The sequence below is a fragment of the Portunus trituberculatus genome, unplaced genomic scaffold, assembly GCF_017591435.1.
Source record: "Portunus trituberculatus isolate SZX2019 unplaced genomic scaffold, ASM1759143v1 PGA_scaffold_202__28_contigs__length_962959, whole genome shotgun sequence".
NCBI lineage: Eukaryota > Metazoa > Arthropoda > Malacostraca > Decapoda > Portunidae > Portunus > Portunus trituberculatus.
In genome coordinates this window covers 912,387-932,958 of record NW_025541370.1, presented here as the reverse complement: position 1 = coordinate 932,958, position 20,572 = coordinate 912,387, and the positions used below count along the sequence as shown (strand labels likewise).

The 20,572-nt window shown below is 42.8% G+C and overlaps 1 protein-coding gene and 1 non-coding gene across 5 annotated transcripts in view; one reads left to right on the top strand and one right to left on the bottom strand.

Moving 5' to 3' along the window:
* Positions 1–6,743: 6,743 nt before the first annotated feature.
* On the top strand, positions 6,744–6,817 carry Trnae-cuc. Its single transcript has one exon. It is a non-coding gene; the product is annotated as a tRNA-Glu (tRNA).
* Positions 6,818–12,498: 5,681 nt separating this feature from the next.
* LOC123500306 overlaps positions 12,499–20,572 on the bottom strand; it is a 10,911-nt gene continuing 2,837 nt past the window's right edge. The window contains exons 1-4 of one of the 4 annotated variants that reach the window (XM_045248995.1): positions 20,079–20,106; positions 19,716–19,795; positions 14,403–14,576; positions 12,499–14,282 (exon numbers count right to left, since the gene is read on the bottom strand). In XM_045248995.1, the coding sequence (XP_045104930.1) occupies positions 14,169–14,282; positions 14,403–14,576; positions 19,716–19,766 (339 nt within the window). In that variant the 5' untranslated portion in view covers positions 19,767–19,795; positions 20,079–20,106 and the 3' untranslated portion in view covers positions 12,499–14,168. Of the gene's footprint in view, positions 14,283–14,402; positions 14,596–19,715; positions 19,796–20,051; positions 20,107–20,572 lie in introns of those variants that run through there. The other 3 variants (XM_045248994.1, XM_045248996.1, XM_045248993.1) reach the window with 3 other exon arrangements.

Below are 20,572 nucleotides of genomic sequence, written 5' to 3'. Positions count from 1 at the left end.
TCCAGTCTCTGGGCTTGCACTCCTTCCTTGAGGCACAGAGCAACACCACCTCCTTGTCTCCCCTGGCGGTCGTTTCTGTACCAGGGGGAGTACCCACGTACACACACACACACACACACACTCTCTCTCTCTCTCTCTCTCTCTCTCTCTCTCTCTCTCTCTCTCTCTCTCTCTCTCTCTCTCTCTCTCTCTCTCTCTCTCTCTCTCTCTCTCTCTCTCTCTCTCTCTCAATACAATAAGACATATTGTAGCAGGATATAATCCCAAGAGTCTGCGTTCTAGGGAAAGTTGTGGTTCTGGCAGGACAGTTGTGACTTCAGCAGAATCAATTATGTATAGAAGTGATGTGAGGTTGCATTACAATTACATATATTACAAAACACAATAAAAATTGTATGAAATAAACGTTAAAAAAGAGCAATGTGGTAAGCCCACAAACTGTCTTTCTCACTCTTTATTTCACCCCTTCTCTTCCCACCACTTTCTCTTTAGCTATATGTCTTTTCTTCACCCCCCTTTAAAAAAAAAAAAAAAAAAAAAAGGTAAACACTCCAGCACCAGCCCTCAACAGTGCCACATCACCAGTGACTCAACACCACCACAAGCATGGACAGTTCCACGAAGGAACTAATTATGCTGGGGATATGTGGTATGAGATACCACTTATTGAGGGCTCTTGTCGTCGACCAGTTTGTACTACCAGAGCCCAAACCAAAACGGAAGAGAAGGGCCTGGGTGTGGCCCTACCTCCAGAAAAGACTGAGGTATGGACACTACGACACCCTCATGGACGAATTATATAAGGAAAACCCAGACCTGTACACCAGGATGGACAGGGAGCTCTTTGCCCGCATCGTCGAGGCCGTGACCCCAATCATCGAGAGGAAGACTAGTAGATGGCGGAAACCCATCGACCCTAGCACACGAGTTGCCATCACCCTGCGTTACCTTGCCACAGGGGACTCCTACAAATCCCTACAGTATGTATTTTCTTTCCTCTTCCGGGGAGGTAAAGGCAGGGGCTGGGATTCCTGGGTCGGCACCAAACTATCCACGTCACTGTCCTCTACTGCACTGGCACTACTTTCATCACAGCTGTCCTGGGTTACCACCTCACACTCCTCCAGGTGCAGTGTGGGCACTTCCTCTTCAGGGTTGGAAGGGTCAGGTGTGGGGCTTGAAGGCTGCTTCCTCCTTCTCTTGCCATTTTTTTTGGCCTGTGACATGGTAGTAGAGCGGGGTGAGAGAGCCAACTGGCGTGAACGTGTCGCCTGTGACGTGTGGCGGGAGCGCCGGTGCTGCCCTCAACATATGTCATCACAATTCCCGCCGCCCCTGCCGCCCCTCGCGGCCTGCAAGGGGGCGATGGTGCAACGATAGCCCCGTACTATTCGCCCCGATATTCCCCAATAGCTACGCTGTTTGACATTTGTCGGCCAGTCGGCCGACAATTTTGAACAGGTTAAAAATTTTTGCCCCGATGCCAGGACATCCCCCGCAACGCCCGCATGCGCCGTATGTTGCCCGATGACCCCCGCAACACCCCGATCGCGCACGATTGATGCCCCGATAGTCCCCCGATGCCAAATTTCAGCCATCGTGCCTGTCGGGGCACCACGATCGTGTATGTGTGAGTCCAGCATTAACCCCTTCAATACGGTGACGCCTATGTAGGCGTCATGAAGCCCCAGTAGCATATACGGTGACGCCTACGTAGGCGTCATATTTCTTTTCTGAGCTTTCTTCAGTTCAATTGTCCCGTACAATGTGTTGGATACCAACTACACACGCCGTATGCTGTCCTTGAAATCCTAGTGCTCCTCCCACCATCCTTGTCTCCACCAATCACAAAAGATAAGCTACATGCGTCCCGCCTTGTGTCTAAAATTACCCAATGGCATAGAGCCATAGACTGTTCCCATCTCTCTCTCTCTCTCTCTCTCTCTCTCTCTCTCTCTCTCTCTCTCTCTCTCTCTCTCTCTCGAAAGATAAGTTACATGCGTCCTGCCTTGTAACATTCGTGAAAACACACACACACACACACACACACACACACACACACACACACACACACACACACACACACACACACACACAAAAACAAAATAACAAATTTTCTCTCTCTCTCTCTCTCTCTCTCTCTCTCTCTCTCTCTCTCTCTCTCTCTCTCTCTCTCTCTCTCTCTCTCTCTCTCTCTCTCTCTCTCTCTCTCTCTCTCTCTCTCTCTCTCTCCCTCGTTTCCTCTCCCTCCCTCCCTCCCCTCTTCCTCTCGAAAGATAAGCTACATGCGTCTCGCTTGTGATTAAAATATTAGCAAATTCTCTCTCTCTCTCTCTCTCTCTCTCTCTCTCTCTCTCTCTCTCTCTCTCTCTCTCTCTCTCTCTCTCCGAAGAGAGAAGCATCCACTTTCCTCTTCGAAGGCGATATAGTAACTAAAAAATAGCAGCATAATACACAAAGACGACAAGTATGACAAGTTTGCAAGAGTTTCCCGCGCTCGGGCGCGCGGCACTACCACCCGTATATCATACAGGCGGGCTTTTTTAACATCCGGCGCGAAGGGGTTAAACTCACTCTCACTCACTCACTCACGCACACGCACACTCTCTCTCTCTCTCTCTCTCTCTCTCTCTCTCTCTCTCTCTCTCTCTCTCTGTGAGTGTGTGTTGCCTCTTGCAGACTAACATAAGCATCTGAGTTAGACAACTATACAAGGAGACATCTCAAAGATACATCTTTCCGTCACCCTTATCTGCGCAGGAACACATAATGCTGACTCATGCTAGGAAAAGTGCTATTTCTTCTGCTGGAGTGAGATCAGCTACAGCTTTTGTGTTGTTGGCAATACTGCAGCAGCAAGAGCATAAACAGCGACCTTCACACCACTACCAGCAGGCCGCTACCTATTTCTGGCGCTGAAAGGTGTATTTAATCCTATTTTAGCCTTCCCTGCCCCAAAAAACTAGCCTTCCCATCAAGTCCTCAATAACATGAAGGTTAAAAGCCGATTAAAAGGATATAGAGCCGAGTGATTAATAAATACCCTACCATTTACTCTTTTCTTTTGATATGTATATGGTTTTTTTTTTTTTTTTTTTAAGTATAGGGGAACAGGCCGAGGGCAACAAAAATGAGATTAAAAGAGGGGCCTATTTATAGTTTCACCCAACCAACAGTTTTCTGCGTGTGATTCATGTTCTTTCTGGTGAGACATGTAGTGAACTGATTGATGCTCTTAATCATTTTCGTCGCAAATGGACAGTTTTCAAGTTATGACTCTTTTCAACTTATGCCTGTACCTCTCATCCCCAGTGCCCTTGGGGGACCTGTGGGAAAACCGACTTGGTGAGGGGGAACATTAAATTGAGACATGAGCGCTGCAAAAGGTCGTAAATCAACAAAATCACATCGAAAATATGAAAAAAAAATTAAATTATACCTTTCATGGCGGCGGCGGCGGCGGCTGCCACAAGCGTTACTGTGTTATTGGTGAGCAGCGCTGCCAACTGTCAAGGGTTACTTACTTACTAAACCCAGCATTATAACTACCTAGCCGTGGGTGGAAACTATGGCCCCCTGGAATCCCTTACAAGGGCCACTAACTAAATCAACATCATAACCTCGATGTAATGCTCCCTTACCAAAAACGCCGATTTCCCACAGGTCCCCCAAGGCTGTTGGTGATGAGAGGCAGGCACAAGTTGAAAGGAGTCACGACTTGAAAACTTTCCATTTGCAACGGATATGATGTTGAACAGCAATCAGTTCACACTTGTGTCTCCAGAAAAATCATTGATTAAATTAAACAATAAGTAGTAAAAAAAAAAAAAAAAAAAGAAGAGAATTGCCATAAGAAAGTAGATTGTGACTGCCCCCAGCTGTGACTACTCTCTTGTGTTGTGAGACACAAAGGAAAATGTTCAGTGTTTCATGACAAGTTCACAGCATCCCCTATCCCCTGAACCAGCGCTTTGCATCTCACAAAGAGTAATTACCGTTTCGGCAGGTGACTACTGCCCGCTTGTTATGACTCAAAGGGAAAACAGAGATGGAAGAAAGTAAAGATTCGCGTACCATTCTATTTACAGAAATCAGTATCCGGCCTGCACTTTCCAGGCAAAGGATTCTGGAAGTATCTGCAATATACCGGTGCTGTGATAACTGGGACGCTGGTGGTACTGGGCGTGCGCCACATTAGCAGCCCGCCGTTGCTACCGCCGCCGCCACATCCGGTAATATATTTCCCATATCCCTAAGCTTTACATCTTCTTATTTCCAACACATTTCACATTTTCAGATATTGTAAAATCTTATAATGACATGAAATAGATCAAATAAAAATGACGGAACGAGAACTTCCTAGCGGGCAGACGGCGTCAGGAGCAGCGACACAACAGATGTTTTGCCCTCACACCAGCAACACCTGACCACACACTCACTACTCACCAACTTTACACGCTGTAGGGATGGACACTAACTTCACACAGGCCTTCGGCGACCCTGGTTCATCCTGAAGACAAATTCTAGAAAGCACTCTATCAAAAAAGTATCAGCACCACTCAGCACAAGCGGCAGCCTTTCGGTGGCTGGCTGGCTCGATGAGTTCCACGGCTTCGGTCCTTTGCTTCGAGGCCGTTCAGTGTCTGACTGAACCAACAATCAAGTCAAGGTTATCTTACAAATATGACGATTTTTTTTTTTTTTTTTTAACATTCGAGATGGAAAACTAGAAGGATACTGAAATTACAACGACTTAACTTCTTTTAATTAAGAGAGAAGTGTCAAGACATTTGTTCCAGGCTCTTAACTAATTCTTTCGATCTTTTTTGGAGACTGCAATTCCAGTGGGCCTTTTTTCTAATGTGTGTATATATATATATATATATATATATATATATATATATATATATATATATATATATATATATATATATATATATATATATATATATATATATATATATATATATTTGTCCTTGGCAGTTCTCCCTCTTACATAAAAAAAAAAAACTTAATTATATGAGACTGAACGAGCGGAGAGAGAGAGAGAGAGAGAGAGAGAGAGAGAGAGAGAGAGAGAGAGAGAGAGAGAGCTGCTGCTGTAGCGTCAGACTCCCCTATGTCCATACTGATAATTATAGGTATGCGCTTTCTCCAGAGATAGCCTCCCACCACACTTTTTTTTTCCTATTACTTCACAAGACAACTCAAGTGACCTGCTGCAGCCAAGAGCCTAAGTCAGTCACACTACCAACAAAAGATAACAAGAGAGAGAGAGAGAGAGAGAGAGAGAGTGTGTGTGTGTGTGTGTGTGTGTGTGTGTGTGTGTGTGTGTGTGTGTGTGTGTGTGTGTGTGCTGTGTTGAGTCTGTGTTGCCATGGTGATCTCAGCCTGGCTCACCTGCCTCCCTGAGCGATCGACAAGCCAGGTCACTTCCTCATTACTGGCTCGCTCCATCGTGTCCTCTGGAAGATGATTTCATGACATGTCGATGACACGCAAACTTAGTTTATTTTAGTTCCAGAAAAGCGAGTACGTAAAAGACATTTATCTGCTCTCCTGTGCATTAAGAACTTTTGCAATGCTGCTAAGAAGAAATGTTTTTTGTTTAGTTTTTATGAACAGGAATTTACTCTGGCAAGCAAAATTTGTTTTCTTTAGTATTAGATACAATGTAGAAAAGATATGGTGATTGACTTCCCTGTTCTTTCACGAATTTTTCACCATTGCTACGAAAATAAATCATGTATCTTTTCACATGGCCTTGAAGTTACTCAACTCCATCCGCCACACACCATTCATTGCATTATATTTATTGTGTTACAATCCTTCAAAACATTTAAATAAATAACTGTAAGATGCAAGCTTTCATGTTACAGACCTATACGAACAGTGAGCAAGCCAATGATGCAAGTATTCACCTTTCATTTTTACCATAACTTTGTTACATTCCTTCAAAACAAACAAGCCATGCAACACAATACAAGTGCTTTCATGCTGTGGACCAGACCAACCTGTAACAACAACGACCATAACATGACTTGTCTATAATAATTCAAACAATCACAACTCATTTCACTACTAAAGTCTTACGAGTACTTTCTTTCAAAACAAATGAGTAAATGATTATAATCTAAGTGTTTTCCTGCTGACCATCATACCAGGATGTTCCAGACCAACATTTGTCTGTGTTACTAGCAAGAATATGATGAATGTGTTTACCCATTCTTGGGCACACACTGAGGCACAAGGGTCACAGCAGCGGTGGGTCACACACTTACGTAATTTTGCTTTGTATAGTGTTTACCAAATGAGAAAAAAATATAGATATTAAGAATCTTTTTTTAGATGAGACTTACTTACGAAAAGTAAGCCTCATCTAAAAAAAGATTCTCAATATCTATATTTTTTTCTCATTTACTAAGCACTATACAAAGCAAAATTACGTAAGTGTGTGACCCACCGCTGCTGTGACCCTTGTGCCTCAGTGTGTGCCCAAGAAGCCAGTGACTCTTAAAAATATACTCAGAAAGAAATTCGGCTCACATTTCCATAATTTCATAAGATTAGTTGAAGTTGCCTAGGTTTTTAAGTGTTGCTTACGATCTTAGTGACAGATTAACTTGATTCCGACATCATAAACAATGTAAACTATCTTGAGAGCCCAGCCTGTCATCACTACGGTCTCTGAAAAGTCACACACACACACACACACACACACACACACACACACACACACACACGGCCCGGTAGCTCAGTGGTTAGAGCGCTGGCTTCTCAAGCCAGATGACCGGGGTTCGATTCCCCGGCCGGGTGGAGATATTTGGGTGTCTCCTTTCACGTGTAGCCCCTGTTCACCTAGCAGTGAGTAGGTACGGGATGTAAATCGAGGAGTTGTGACCTTGTTGTCCCGGTGTGTGGCGTGTGCCTGGTCTCAGACCTATCCGAAGATCGGAAATAATGAGCTCTGAGCTCGTTCCGTAGGGTAACGTCTGGCTGTCTCGTCAGAGACTGCAGCAGATCAAACAGTGAATTACACACACACACAGAAAGAGAGAGAGAGAGAGAGAGAGAGAGAGAGAGAGAATACAGCGTTTAAATTTCCTTGGAGTATGCTGTACGAGTGTTAGGAACGTGGGAGAGTGAAGAAGGGGTGGTGACAGGCCAAGTACGAGTATACATATATTTACATGACCCGCGATACAACAGGTAGCTATTTTGCTCCTATCAAAACAATATAAGTGATTTCCAAGACTTCCAAGGCAGATTCTTGCTGGTCTTGTCCTTCAACTGTCCTCCTTGGCGCTACAAGCCTCTGTTATTCTATTCCCTTTCAAAGTGTTCTGTGGACCACGTCTGTTCCACTGCTGTGAGTGTCACTTTGTGTCGGTCTTCTACGCCTGGCTGTCATGGAGGTTTGGTGGAGGTTTTGGGTCGTTTACCTACTTTACGCATGGCGTGTCTGAGGAGGGGAGACTGGAAGCCGTACAGACAAGGCTGCACGGCCAAGAGGCAAGACATGTATGTGACGGTGACGAGGAGCATCGTACGTCCTCCCACCACACAAAGGAAGACGTGTACGAGCAGGAAAGGCAAGTAAATGATGATGAATAAGGCAGACAGACAGTGGCTGGTGCGAACACACTTCAAATGCACCGAGTTCATTTTATTTCCTGACAAGGAATCTGACAGTTTTCCTTGTGACGTGTGCGGGGAGAGTTTGTGGCGGCAGGATCTCCCCTTCACAGGTGCGACTGGGGATGAATTTCTTGGTGTGTTTGGTTCTTCGTCGTCGGAATCATTAATGGAGCTCTGATTCAGCATAGCTCGCTTCCTGGCCAGGGCCATACGCTCGGCTCGCCGCCGCCGGCTCAGCTTGTGGTGTGGGTGGTGTGGAGTGTGAGGCGTGCTGGAGGGAGCGGACAAATCTGCCAGGTAGCCAGCGCTAGGAGAGTCGTCCACGCCAGGAATCTATTGCAATTCCTGTAGCTGAGCCGCTGTGTGTGGCTGGCGAGTCTAGCATTATGCTGTGTGGCTGAGAGGATGGGAAGCCAACCTCGAGGTGACAATGGTACTTCTCTGACGGAGGAGCTGGGTTGAATAGAAGGCGTGTGGACCTTGGCGGCAAGATACACTTTGTTTATTAGGTCTGGCAAATTTTCTCCCTCCACTGAACTTCTTGGCGGCACCGGATCAGCAGGCTCTGTATTTACCCGCCACTGGCAGCCCGTCTGTGACGAAGAGGCATCCTGTATCCTCCAAGCCGCCTTGTTAACGAGGCGGTGAGACGCGCCCTGCAGTGCCGAGGTCGTGTCAGCCAAGGTGGTCTGAAGTCTCTTCACGCTTGGACCTGAGTGATACGTGCCCTCCACTACATTGGGCAGTATAACCCTTGGGACTTGCTGATTTCTGGAATTTCCTTCTATGGATGATATAATTTCTTGAAAATCGAAAGGCTTAATAATTTCGTATAAATGTTCATTTTCAAGCTCCGTCTCAGTGGTGCTATCTGTAGACGCAAGACTAGCTTGACGCACGTCTCGAGGGAGCTTGTCTTCCTCTTGGTACAGATCGTCAGCCTTGGAAGGTAAAAGCGGCAAGGGCGGTGGTGGTGGTGGTAGAGGTGGTGGTAGTGGTGGCGGTAGTGGTAATAGTGGTGGTGATGGTGGTCGTGGTAAAGAGACGCTATGGGATTGGTCGAGAAAATCAATGGAAAAATCTCTTGACATCTGGCTTTTATTTCGTGGACAGTCGGCGGTGGTGCTTGGAGCCGCTATATTGCTTTCGCTCTGTGCAAATGGAGGTGATGTTTTGGCTTCCGTGCACGTGTTTTTATTTTCGTTCAGGAAAAGCACTGACTCTGCGGGAACTTTTGTATAAAGTCGTCTGAAAATGCTTTAAGATACCCATTCGCGCTACTTTGTTCCGAGATGACGATGTTGTTGGGACTGTGAGCGGCATGCGTGGTGTGAGTGAGGCGTGCCAGGTAGCGGCAGGTAATGGAGGGCGTCTCAGGTACTGGGTGAGGACAGACATCAGTGTTGGAGAGCCTCCTGATGGTAAGATGGTTTACTAACATTACCAGGACGAGACCCAGGCTGATGAAGATCGCGGATAGGGGAAGGGTGTTGTTCAGTATGGCGGCGAGATGGAAAACAGTGCACGTCATGTCTGAGGTGGTTACTGTGGCCACTGCCTGCCGGATGACTAGGCTGGCAACGATGCCCGCACCAGTGGCCCAGAGCAGCAGTATGAACAATCGCACTGCCACCCTCTCTCGGGCGCGAGTATTGGAGAAACTGTGGAATTGACACCATCGTACGGTGCAAATTCCAACGATGCTGCCGACGGACACGTAGTTCATGAGCACCATCGCGGCGTTCAGCAGAAGACAGGCGTTCATGGAAGGATTCCCTCCGCCATTACTACCATCACCCTCACCACCTAAAATAATATTAATGGCCATTGGAATTGACAGCAGACTGGCCAAAAGATCAGAAGCAGCGAGATTTAGATGTAGTACAAAGACAGACTGGCGCAAATAACACCGCCTCAAGATTGCCAGCACCATCACTGAGTTGGCCGCCAGCGACACGAGCAAGGAGGCGACAAGGATGCTGAGAACGAGAAGCGAGGATGGGTGCAGGCCGTCACTTTGGCTCTGCCCTGCAATGACCGGTTTGTTGGTACCAAGCTGGATATCATAAGCCTCCATGTCTATAATGTACCGCTGGGATACAGTGCTTGCCGAAAGCGCTGCGTGGCTAGACAGTGTCAGGAGTCGCAAGGGTGGGCTGGCGAGGCCCTTCAGCATGATGGTATCGGTGACGGCCATTCCAGCCAGCAGCCAAGACTGTGATGAGGTGACCCTTGCATTCCCAGCCGCCCCGGCCAGGATGGCGCTGGGATGAGCGGCGGAGGAACCAGGAAGGACGGAGGGCATCAGTATCTGGTTGACGCTGTGCCTGGTGGTGCTGGTGTTCACAGTGAGCTGTGCCGCCACAGTAGCTTCCAAGGTGCTTGGCGGAGGCAGATGTGGCATTGTGGTGGGAGATGACGCCCGCCAGATCCATCTGTCACCAGCGTTTCCCACATCACTCATTGGTGTGGATGGTAAAGCACAGTGTTTGGAATCACGAATAGTACGAATGCATGGTTGGATGAAGGCAAACAAGCGTCACGTTACGCGCTGTCACGTCAGTCACCACTTAAGATGTGCTGTCCGTCCACTAACAAACAGTGCACGCGCAAATATATATATATATATATATATATATATATATATATATATATATATATATATATATATATATATATATATATATAATATATATAGTCAGTCCGCGTGTGTCTCGCTCAAGCACTGAACTGGCTCAGCGCGACAGTGCCGGGCTGCTTCACAGGACAGTATGGAGCGGGAGGAGGAACGCTTTTATCTATTTTTCTCTCTCTATTCCGTGGTGGACTCGACGCTCACCAAAGAAAACGTGGCTCTTCAAGGGTCAACGTAACTAATATCGAGGTGTTGTGCTGTCCATCAGACTTCTGAGAGAGAGAGAGAGAGAGAGAGAGAGAGAGAGAGAGAGAGAGAGAGAGAGAGAGAGAGAGAGAGAGAGAGATTATTAGTCCTTTATTCTGTTGTTATTGTTATTGTTTTCATGCAGTTTTCAGCATGTTAAAGTTTTGCCGAGAGGGAATCATCAGTACATATTAGCAGCTACCTACGTCTTCCTTTCCTTGCCTCTTCCACATTAATAATTTCTTTCGTTGTCATTTCAAGGCGACTTATTTTGATTACTTAGTTCTTTCTGATCACTGTCAGAAATCTGTGTAAAAAAAAAAAAAAAAAAAAAAAAAATATATATATATATATATATATATATATATATATATATATATATATATATATATATATATATATATATATATATATATATATATATATATATATATATATATATATATATATATATATATATATATATATATATATATATATATATATATATATATATATATATATATATATATATATATATATATATATATATATATATATATATATATTACAGATAATCCCAAATGAGGCATTACACCTTTTAATGGATGTGTAATTCGACAATTTTAGAACCTCAAAGTCAGTTCACGAGGATGCAGGAATACACCCAATTAACCAAACATTATCCGAAACAATCAAAATTATACAGAATCTTGCATGACGCCATATACACGTCCATTAGCTCCCTTACTCCCCTGTCCCTGCCCCCATTCCCCACACAATATTGCAATACTGGAAATAGGAATACGTCAGTGTATAACATACTGCTTCAAGCAGTTCAAGAGGAAACAAAGGCTCGACTTTGTTCAGTACCCCTGGAGACCTTGCGGTCTTACTATGCAGCTCATCTGATCACTCCGAGTTACAGTCTGCGATCAGTAATCACTCCCGAGATATTTCATTCTTGTAAAATTTTATTGCTGAATTCAATTAAGATGTTCTCATTCATTATTTTGTTACCTATAAAGCCAAAAATATCGTGTTTTTACAGTTAATGATAATTTGCTACAAGAAAGCCAAAGGGAAGCTAACTCTTGTTCAGAGTAGAGTGTTCCGTGAAGACCACTCAAGGGTTCCGTGGCAGAAATCTATATACGTGTGACAAAACCTTACTCTTCTTTATTGATAAGAACAGGAATGGATGAAATGAAAGGGATAAAATCGTTTGCATTTTAGTAGAGAGAGAGAGAGAGAGAGAGAGAGAGAGAGAGAGAGAGAGAGAGAGAGAGAGAGAGAGAGAGAGAGAGAGATCTGAGTGACTAAGAGTGAATTGCACGTCAATTTAGCGCCTGTAATTACATGTGCGGCTGCCACCTCGAGGGACGCTTTGGTTGCTGGTGCCCCAAGAGATGCTGAAAGTGACAGCAGGAATATGGCATCGTTTAACACACTCACTATACGTGAATACATTTATGATCATAATCCTCTAATAACATGAATTGGGCAACGTAAAAGTTACTTATAGCTTAGGCCTACATGTTAAAATACATTAAAAAAAGAATAAACATGCAAATCACTTAAATACTATCTACTATGATGTAGATGCTATTTTTCATTTATCAGTGGCAATAAATAGGTTAAGGAAAGTCCCATGACGTGTGTGACGTAGAGTGGCGTGATCATACCAGCCCCACCCGTCTTTGTTTAACCTCCTCTGTTGTACCATGACACGTTTTCATATTCATTCTGTGTACTATTTTTTTTTTTTTTTTTTTTTGGTGATTCTATACAGCTTCAGAAACTCATGTGGGATTTAGAATAGCAAAGACTGTCTACTAGTCTTCTGACCTCCAAAGACCCTTCTTAATCTAAATAAAATTGTCTAACATACACAAAACTCAAGATAAAAATGCGTCCCAGCACTGAAGAGATTAAGCGCTAACACACATTACCTGTGTAAATATGCATACATATACGTATAATGATTAGAGAATGAATTATAAGTACAACGTTCTTTATTATGTGACACCGTTACACCACATCTGTGATTAAAATAGTAGCATTACTATCATCAGCAAACAATGAAAGATTAAGTACTACTTTTAAAGATTCCAGAACATGATTAATATATAACAAAAATAGAAAAGGACCTAATGTAGATATCTAAGAGACTCCGCTCTTAAATTTTAATAACATTCACATCAGATATGACATAGTTTATTACAGAGCACTGCCTTCTTTTGTGTAAGTAGCTCACAAACCACCCCAGAAAATTGTTTTCAATTCTATATTGATGCAACTTTTTTCAAAGTAGCTTGTGATCTAGAGTATCAAATAGTTCTAAAAGATCTAAGAGAACACTAAGTGAGAATTTCCTATTTCCCTGTTCCTGCAGAACATGATCAATTGTTAGCTGTGTACGTAGGTAATTGCTGTTTGTGGTGAAAGGTTTTGTCCGAATTTTATATTGATAGTAAGCAATTATTTTATTATTTTCTTAAAATTCTGTAAGTAAGTTAGTCAAAGCACATTCAAATGTTTGTCATTCAACTTGAGGTAAAAATGAGTTTGTAATCTATTACATCTCCTTTATTGGCTTCTATAAAGATAGGAATAATTTTAGCGCGTTCAAGTTTCTCAGGAACTCGACCCATTCGAAGATAGGTTAATCAATCTAAAAATATGAGGAGCTTATACAAGAGCAGAGAGCTTTGTTATTTAACATGAATGTCATCTAAGCCTAGGACTGAGACTTTTATTTATTTTTCATCATCATCATCATCATTATTATTAATATTATTATCATTATTATTATTATTATTATTATTATTATTATTGACCTAACTTCTGGAGTAGAACCTGAGGGTAAAAAGTCTAGATAATTGTCAGTCATATAATAGATTAGTGATAATTCACACTGTGGAAACTCGATAGCTAATTTACAGCCTATAGCTAACTAAGTAACTTTTTTTTGAGTCAGTACAAGTGCAAACATTCATGATTAAGTATTCCACACAGGGCTGGCTATTTCTTTTCTTGTATTGTGTCAAGGCGAGGAAGAACGAAGGTGTTACTGTGTGGGACATTACTACTGTGCTGAGTCAAACCAACCTGGCGTCCTCGAGTTCAGTTCGTGTCGTCACAAGACTGGTGCTTTCACTTTACTGGTGCTCTGAAATATTACCAATTAACTAATTGATAATGGTCCTTGGCTGAAAATAATAAGACGCCGAAAGAGGAGCAAATGATGAGCAAAATTACTCATGAATGCATGTTGTTATTGGAATGACTACTCCACAGTCCACCACTCTTATGTCAGTAATGATCTGACATCTAGCGGCAATTTCCAAAACTTCGAGGCCAAGTTCCACCTTTCCAAAGACAGTTCCATTCGTGGCTTGACTTTACCGATCGATGGTGGAGATAGCAAACTGTGCATTCAAGGACCCATTAGTCGTCCTTGCTGACACTTCTCCTTTATAGTACGGTTTGCCGGTCTTCCTTCTGTTAAGCTGAGGCAACTGAGCGGTTTCTCTTTCCATGTTACTGATAACAATTCCTCCCAACACCGTTTCTCCCTCCCTTCCTTTGTTCCGCACCCCGAGTAGTTTGGAATTAAGATAAGAAAGGCCCCGCCGCTGTCCTGTACACAGCAACAGAAACTGTTGGCTTAGTGAACAGTTGCTGAACAGATGAATAATGACCCGACCCCGATGTCCATTGTTCGGCCACTGCAGGTCCAAGAACACCCGGCAGGGGGTGCCAGTGGCACAATGTCGCTCATCTGCAGACATATACCTTTCATGAAACACACGCACAGTCCTGACTTGTTATATATCAGCATTGCTACACTTTTATCTTACAACATGCAACAGTAGGCAAGAGTGTCACGTGTGCGACCTACCGGCAAACGAGCAGAGTGTACAGGTAAGATCTGTAGATCACTCTCGAGGGAATGGATGAACAGTCGAAACCCCTCAATGCTTATCTTTGCATGTCTACCGTCCTCTACCCCGAACACTCTGCCGTCCTCCAGTAATGTTCTGATGCGCGACGTCGGGTTGAGAAGCTCGTCTACCTGCAAAGAAGTACACCAGCTGGAAAGGAGCAATGTCAAAGTAGTAATGCGACACAACACAACATATGATAGCTAGCACTGAGCAATGTAAAGGTTACGTTCACAGCCCAAGTCACTCATCCACTAGCTCAATGGTGGGTGCTTGTCCCTCAAACAAGTCATAACTCCTCGCTGACTGTGATGGCTTGTTGGGTAATGGGACAAAATTGGTCTTTTTATTTTATACCATTTTATACCTTTTCACGGGAATTTATGGGCTAAAGGGGATACTTTTTGGGGTACCTCCTATCTCAAAGCCCACCCACTGGTAAACCGTTGCCCCGAGTGCAGAAGCCTAACCTACACTCGGACCGTGGGACAAAATTGGTCTTCTGTCGTGATGTGATTCCTTACAAAACACCAACTAAGAGCCTGAGTAAATCTACTGACCACCTTCAAATATCACTGCAATATCGGATATTTGAGGAAAAGTCACGGAATTAGTTATAAATGGACGGTTTTTTTGTATCATTCATTCGATGAAAGAGTTTTGGATATATATATATATATATATATATATATATATATATATATATATATATATATATATATATATATATTTTTATTTATTTATTTATATATATATATATATATATATATATATATATATATATATATATATATATATATATATATATATATATATATATATATATATATATATATATATATATATATATATATATATATATATATATATATGTTACAGTCAAACTGTGAAATCAGTCATTTCGTGAAATGACTGATTTTCTTAGTCATTACATGTATTGCCTGCGGAGGCCAGTCAGTTCACGAAATGACTGAAAATTATAGCCATTTCATGAAACGACTGAATTATTGTCATGCTTGTTACACTATATGGCTGTTTTGAATTAGGCAAAATGTGAACTAGTGGTTTGACGATGTGAACTAGCTGTTTGACGTCCATTGACAGCCATGACGTCATTGACAGTGATACACCCACCAATACTAATCAGTCAGTTCAGCTCAGTCACACTGAGAGCACACACTAAACACTCAGCTCCGAGTCTCTTTGCTGATTCCAGTTGAATCCAGTTCCTTCACAAGATGTCTGAAAGCATAGAGTTAAAATTTCGTGAAGAATTATATTCTAGGTATGAGAAGTGTCGCAAATATCTCATTCCGAAAGAAGAATATTTCCAAATTATTGAGGACATTCGTACAACTAGTGAAAGGAAGAACACTAAGAGTCGCCATCAATACTACCTTCTGAGTAAATATGAAGTGCTACAGTGTGGTGATATTGAGAAACTTATTAAGAAACGACAAACCCCAGATGAAACACCAGTGTACTATGTCTCCATTGAAGACACTTATGACATAGTTAAGAGGGCCCATGTTGCAACTGGGCACGGTGGTCGAGATAGAATGACTAGAGAACTCCAAGTGAAATACGCCAATATTCAGCGGGATACAGTTGAACTATTCAAATCGTTGTGTCAGGAATGCCAGAAAAAGAGAAAGCGACCAATGACAAAGGGAGTTGTGGTTAAACCTATTCTGACTAGTGAATTTTCATCACGTGGGCAGGTAGATCTTATTGACATGCAGTCTATGTCGTGTAGAACTTACAAATGGATTATGGTTTACCAAGACCACTTAACAAAGTTTTGCGTTCTGCGTCCACTCAAATCAAAGCGTGCAGCAGGACGCCGCGAGGGACGGGCCGCCATTTTTACCTGTCGGGACGCCACCAGCCCACCACACGCACCCTCACCTTATAAGGCGGCAGCCATGAGGACTGCGCACGCAGCCACACGTCATCTCCCTTCTCCCCTTACAGGGACTCCCTATATAAGAATTCCTAGCTACACATATGAAGGGAAGATGAGGATTTGGACTAAATAAATACCCTAATAGTGGGTAATAATCCCACTCTAGTACTGCTACTCGGTACAGTACAATTTGATTAAAGGCAAGAAGTAGTTCACGTTGATAATTACTGTACAACAGCACGTTTACGTGTAGTATATAGAAGAACCATGTTTGCAGTCGTTATGGTCAACCATGTGAACATGATGTGCTGGAATTTCCTGTGACCTGGACCTTCTACTGTTAGGAAAAGTTGATACTCTTATTGCGTACTGTCTACCTATTGATCATACAAAGTGGTCCAGTTTATATATAATATTATTTTTTTGTTAGATACGTTGCTTATTATCCAGCTATACGGTCATTAACAGAGGAATTAGCTATTGCTTTCACGGTCGTTTGACCCACTCTGGTTTTCATGTCCACATATACCAGCAATTGTATTAAATAATATCATTAATGTATGATATGTATGTACATACTGACGTATGTAACTATTATACCTATACCTATGTAATTACAATAGGGAAAAAAAAATCAAAGGTGGAAGGCTCCTGGTGTGAATAGAGGGTGAAGAGGGAATCGGGGAAGAGGGTCATGCGATACTGGGGTAGAGAAGGAGTGGTCTGGGGGTTCCTCAGGGTAGTGGTGGTGGTGGAAGGGTTAGACGAGTACCCCACACTCGTCCGATTCTGTATAACACCTTTGATATGATCACTGGATTAGGCGTAATATCACTCAGTAAACTCCTCACATAACACATATAGCACTGTGGTATTAAAGATGCGTTCATACGATCGAACATGTTCGACGGACATAATTGTTACCAACTAGCAGTGGAAAGCGAAAAGGCTCGCTGATGACGTCAGAAGCGAGCACCAAGTGGTGTACCGGACACTGTCCGTGTTCGCAGCATCGAAACGTCACACACTGTCTGGTGTGGAAGTATACGATGCTGCCAGGTACACGATGAACAAAGCCACTTGGTTACAGGATTTTCAAAGTCCGTCAGTTCACTAGGTCTCAATTGTCCTGTTAACATGGCCAGCAGTACCTCAGTCAAGGAGAAAAGTTGCCACTGGGACAGAAAAGAGACCCTGCTACTAATAAAACTATACCGGCAAAATCCATGCTTATGGAATGTCAAGGCTGATGTGTACAAGGATAGGAACAAACGTGTCGCGACCATCAATGAAATAACGGCGGGAATGAATAGAAGTGGATTATCTGTTACTGCTTCTGAAGTGAAGAAAAAATAGAATCCATCCATAGTCAATATAGGCGAGAGCTACGTAAACTGGGGAAATCAAAGAAGTCGGGGCCTGAGTTACCAACGGACATCACCTTCGGACATTACCTTCGAACACTGTCCCGGTCTATGCCCTGTGAGCAGATTCGAAACGGTGGTAAACACCCTCATCTGGTACCACTGCTTGTTGCCAGATCCGCTTCCATCGTTTCACCGCTTATGACGTTATCCTGCTTCTCCTGTGATATGGTAACGATTTTGTCCGTCGCACATAGTTCGATCGTGTAAACGCACCTACCATAAATTACGAACGGATGTTCAAGGTAGTGTGTTGAAATATCATACTCATCCAACACTTCGTTTAGGAGATATCTGCAAAAAACACTTTGTCCACCGCTGAAATGTATAGTAGTGCACCTATGAGAGGTGAGTGACAGGCCAATTCTGAGTGAACGATAAAAGGCTGCATAAACAATGACGTTCCACTGTCAGCAGTAGACCACCGCAGTACCTTTTTTTTTTTTTTTCTTCTTTACAACTTGTGCAAGTTATGAGATTCAGAAGATGTGGTGCATCATGGCTACAATGCAACTCACCAATTTTAATGAAACTTTTGACAGAGTTTTGCAGTTACATCCAGTTTTCAAAGTATCCTTCTATGACTTCTGTCCTTCTCTCTGCAACTTCCTCTCTAACTGTTCAACTGCTGTTCATAAACTATGGTGTCAAGGTTCCGTTCTATCATCAAGCTGACCTCAAAGAAACAACCCCGGCCTGCCCCCATGCGAAGAAAAGTGTTTCATTTACCCATTTCAAATTTATTTATTTGTTTACTTTGTTACATACAAAAAAATGTTTAATATCATCTTTATAAGTAAGGTCTACATGTCTGCAGACTTGACAAAGCTCCTTCCCCGCCTATACTTATAACAAAAGCAACACTTTTTTTTTGTTACTCACAGGCTAGAGGTAACATTGACTAGTGTTAGCACATAGTGTAGAAAACCATCATGACTGTTGCCAAGAATCTTCGAGAAACCTAAATGAAAATCTATTCTGACGCCCGCTGGGAGAAGTGTCTGGGTATGATTTTTACTCCTAGTTTATTGGTGAAGAATTAGGTAGGAAAAGCTAATATAAGAAATATGATAATCATAAATATTAGTAAATGTTTAATTAACTGTTCAAATAGGCGATAGCTGGAGAGAATAATTCACGTGTGAAATATGTTTCTGTGAGACATATCACCTACGTTGTTGGGTGAAAAGCTCCGATCTGACCAACGCATGCATGGCATGTTAACTTCGCTGCGCAGCGAATGTGTGTGTGCGTGTGAACTCTGACACGAACATTCGCACTAAGACAATTACCCGAGTCTTATCTGAGGCAGGTATTAAGTGCAAGTGATAGTGTTTAAGTGACTATATTATGGTGACAAGAACAGTGACAAATAGACAATCACGGTGCTGAGATTCAGTACTCTTCGGCTCAGTACTTATACGTGAAAGTGTATATAAACTATAAGTATAAGTATTACATGTACTAATGTGATTTCTTAAATTCTTGGTTATCAAGAGACAGTGTTTGCCTTTTACCGCTCTGAGGCCTTACTAATGAGTAGTGTTATAGTCAAACAGTAACACTAAACGCTACAATAAATAACTAAACCAAAAACCTTTTACACTAGTCCTTAGGACTCCTAGCCTCCTCTCCCACTCCACACCCCCATATACGTCCCTCTCTCAATCCCTAGTGCTTCTAATACCTCCTTCATACATACTATATAATACAGAGAGAGAGAGAGAGAGAGAGAGAGAGAGAGAGAGAGAGAGAGAGAGAGAGAGAGAGAGAGAGAGAGAGAGAGAGAGAGATAACAACTTCCTATGTGTGGATGTTTGTCTGAGAGTGTGAAAAGTTCAACAGATAATTTCAGTTGGTCTTGTCACACTCAGACAAACGTTATTTACTTATTTTCAGTATTCCCAGTGCTCTCTCTCTCTCTCTCTTTTGACACTCACCTCCTGCCTCGGTTGAGCCTCGGCATACTGGCCCTGCCCTCCGGCAGCCATCACACCAGCAGGCTACACAAGGAATGCACCTGTAATACATAAAAAATTTATATGAAGTAATGCTCACATCAAACACGTCAATGGCACTATACACTCGTATTGTGTGTGAGTCTGAGTGTAATAATAATAATAATAATAATATATGGTTTATTAGTTTGGCAATGTAAAAAATTACACTGAAAATGTACAAGGGGGGGGAGACTTTAACACAATTAACTAAAAATGCTTAACCTAACTATGGATCTAACTTAACCTAGAAAGCACTTATTTATTTAAGGCTCGCACAATAGTGGGCACCGCGCTAATCGGTACCGATCAGTGCGCGCTGCTCTTAATATAAGGGCGCCACGCGATTCTGGTGTCGGGTGGCGAGAGCAGGGGGAGGCACGTCGGGGGGTAGCAGGTGGCGGAGACGTGGATGACGCAGCAGTCCTTCCCCAAATTTTTCCAAGGCTTCCTGGTGTCTTGTGGCCAGCCTCGGCAGACTCAGGCAGGTCAGGGCGTCCTCGTAAGACCTGTAGGCAGGCCCAAGGATGACCCTGAACACCCTCCTCTGAACCCTCTCCAGCTGTTGTCGTTGTGTGAGGTTCAGGGAGGAGGACCACGCTGGGGCGGCGTACATGAGCTTAGGGAGTGTGTGTGTGTATGTGTATATGTATATATATATATATATATATATATATATATATATATATATATATATATATATATATATATATATATATATATATATATATACAAGACAATTTAAGCCTGACAGTCGTCCTTTTGACCAAAGAGATCAATTCAGTGCAAAAAGCAGAAAG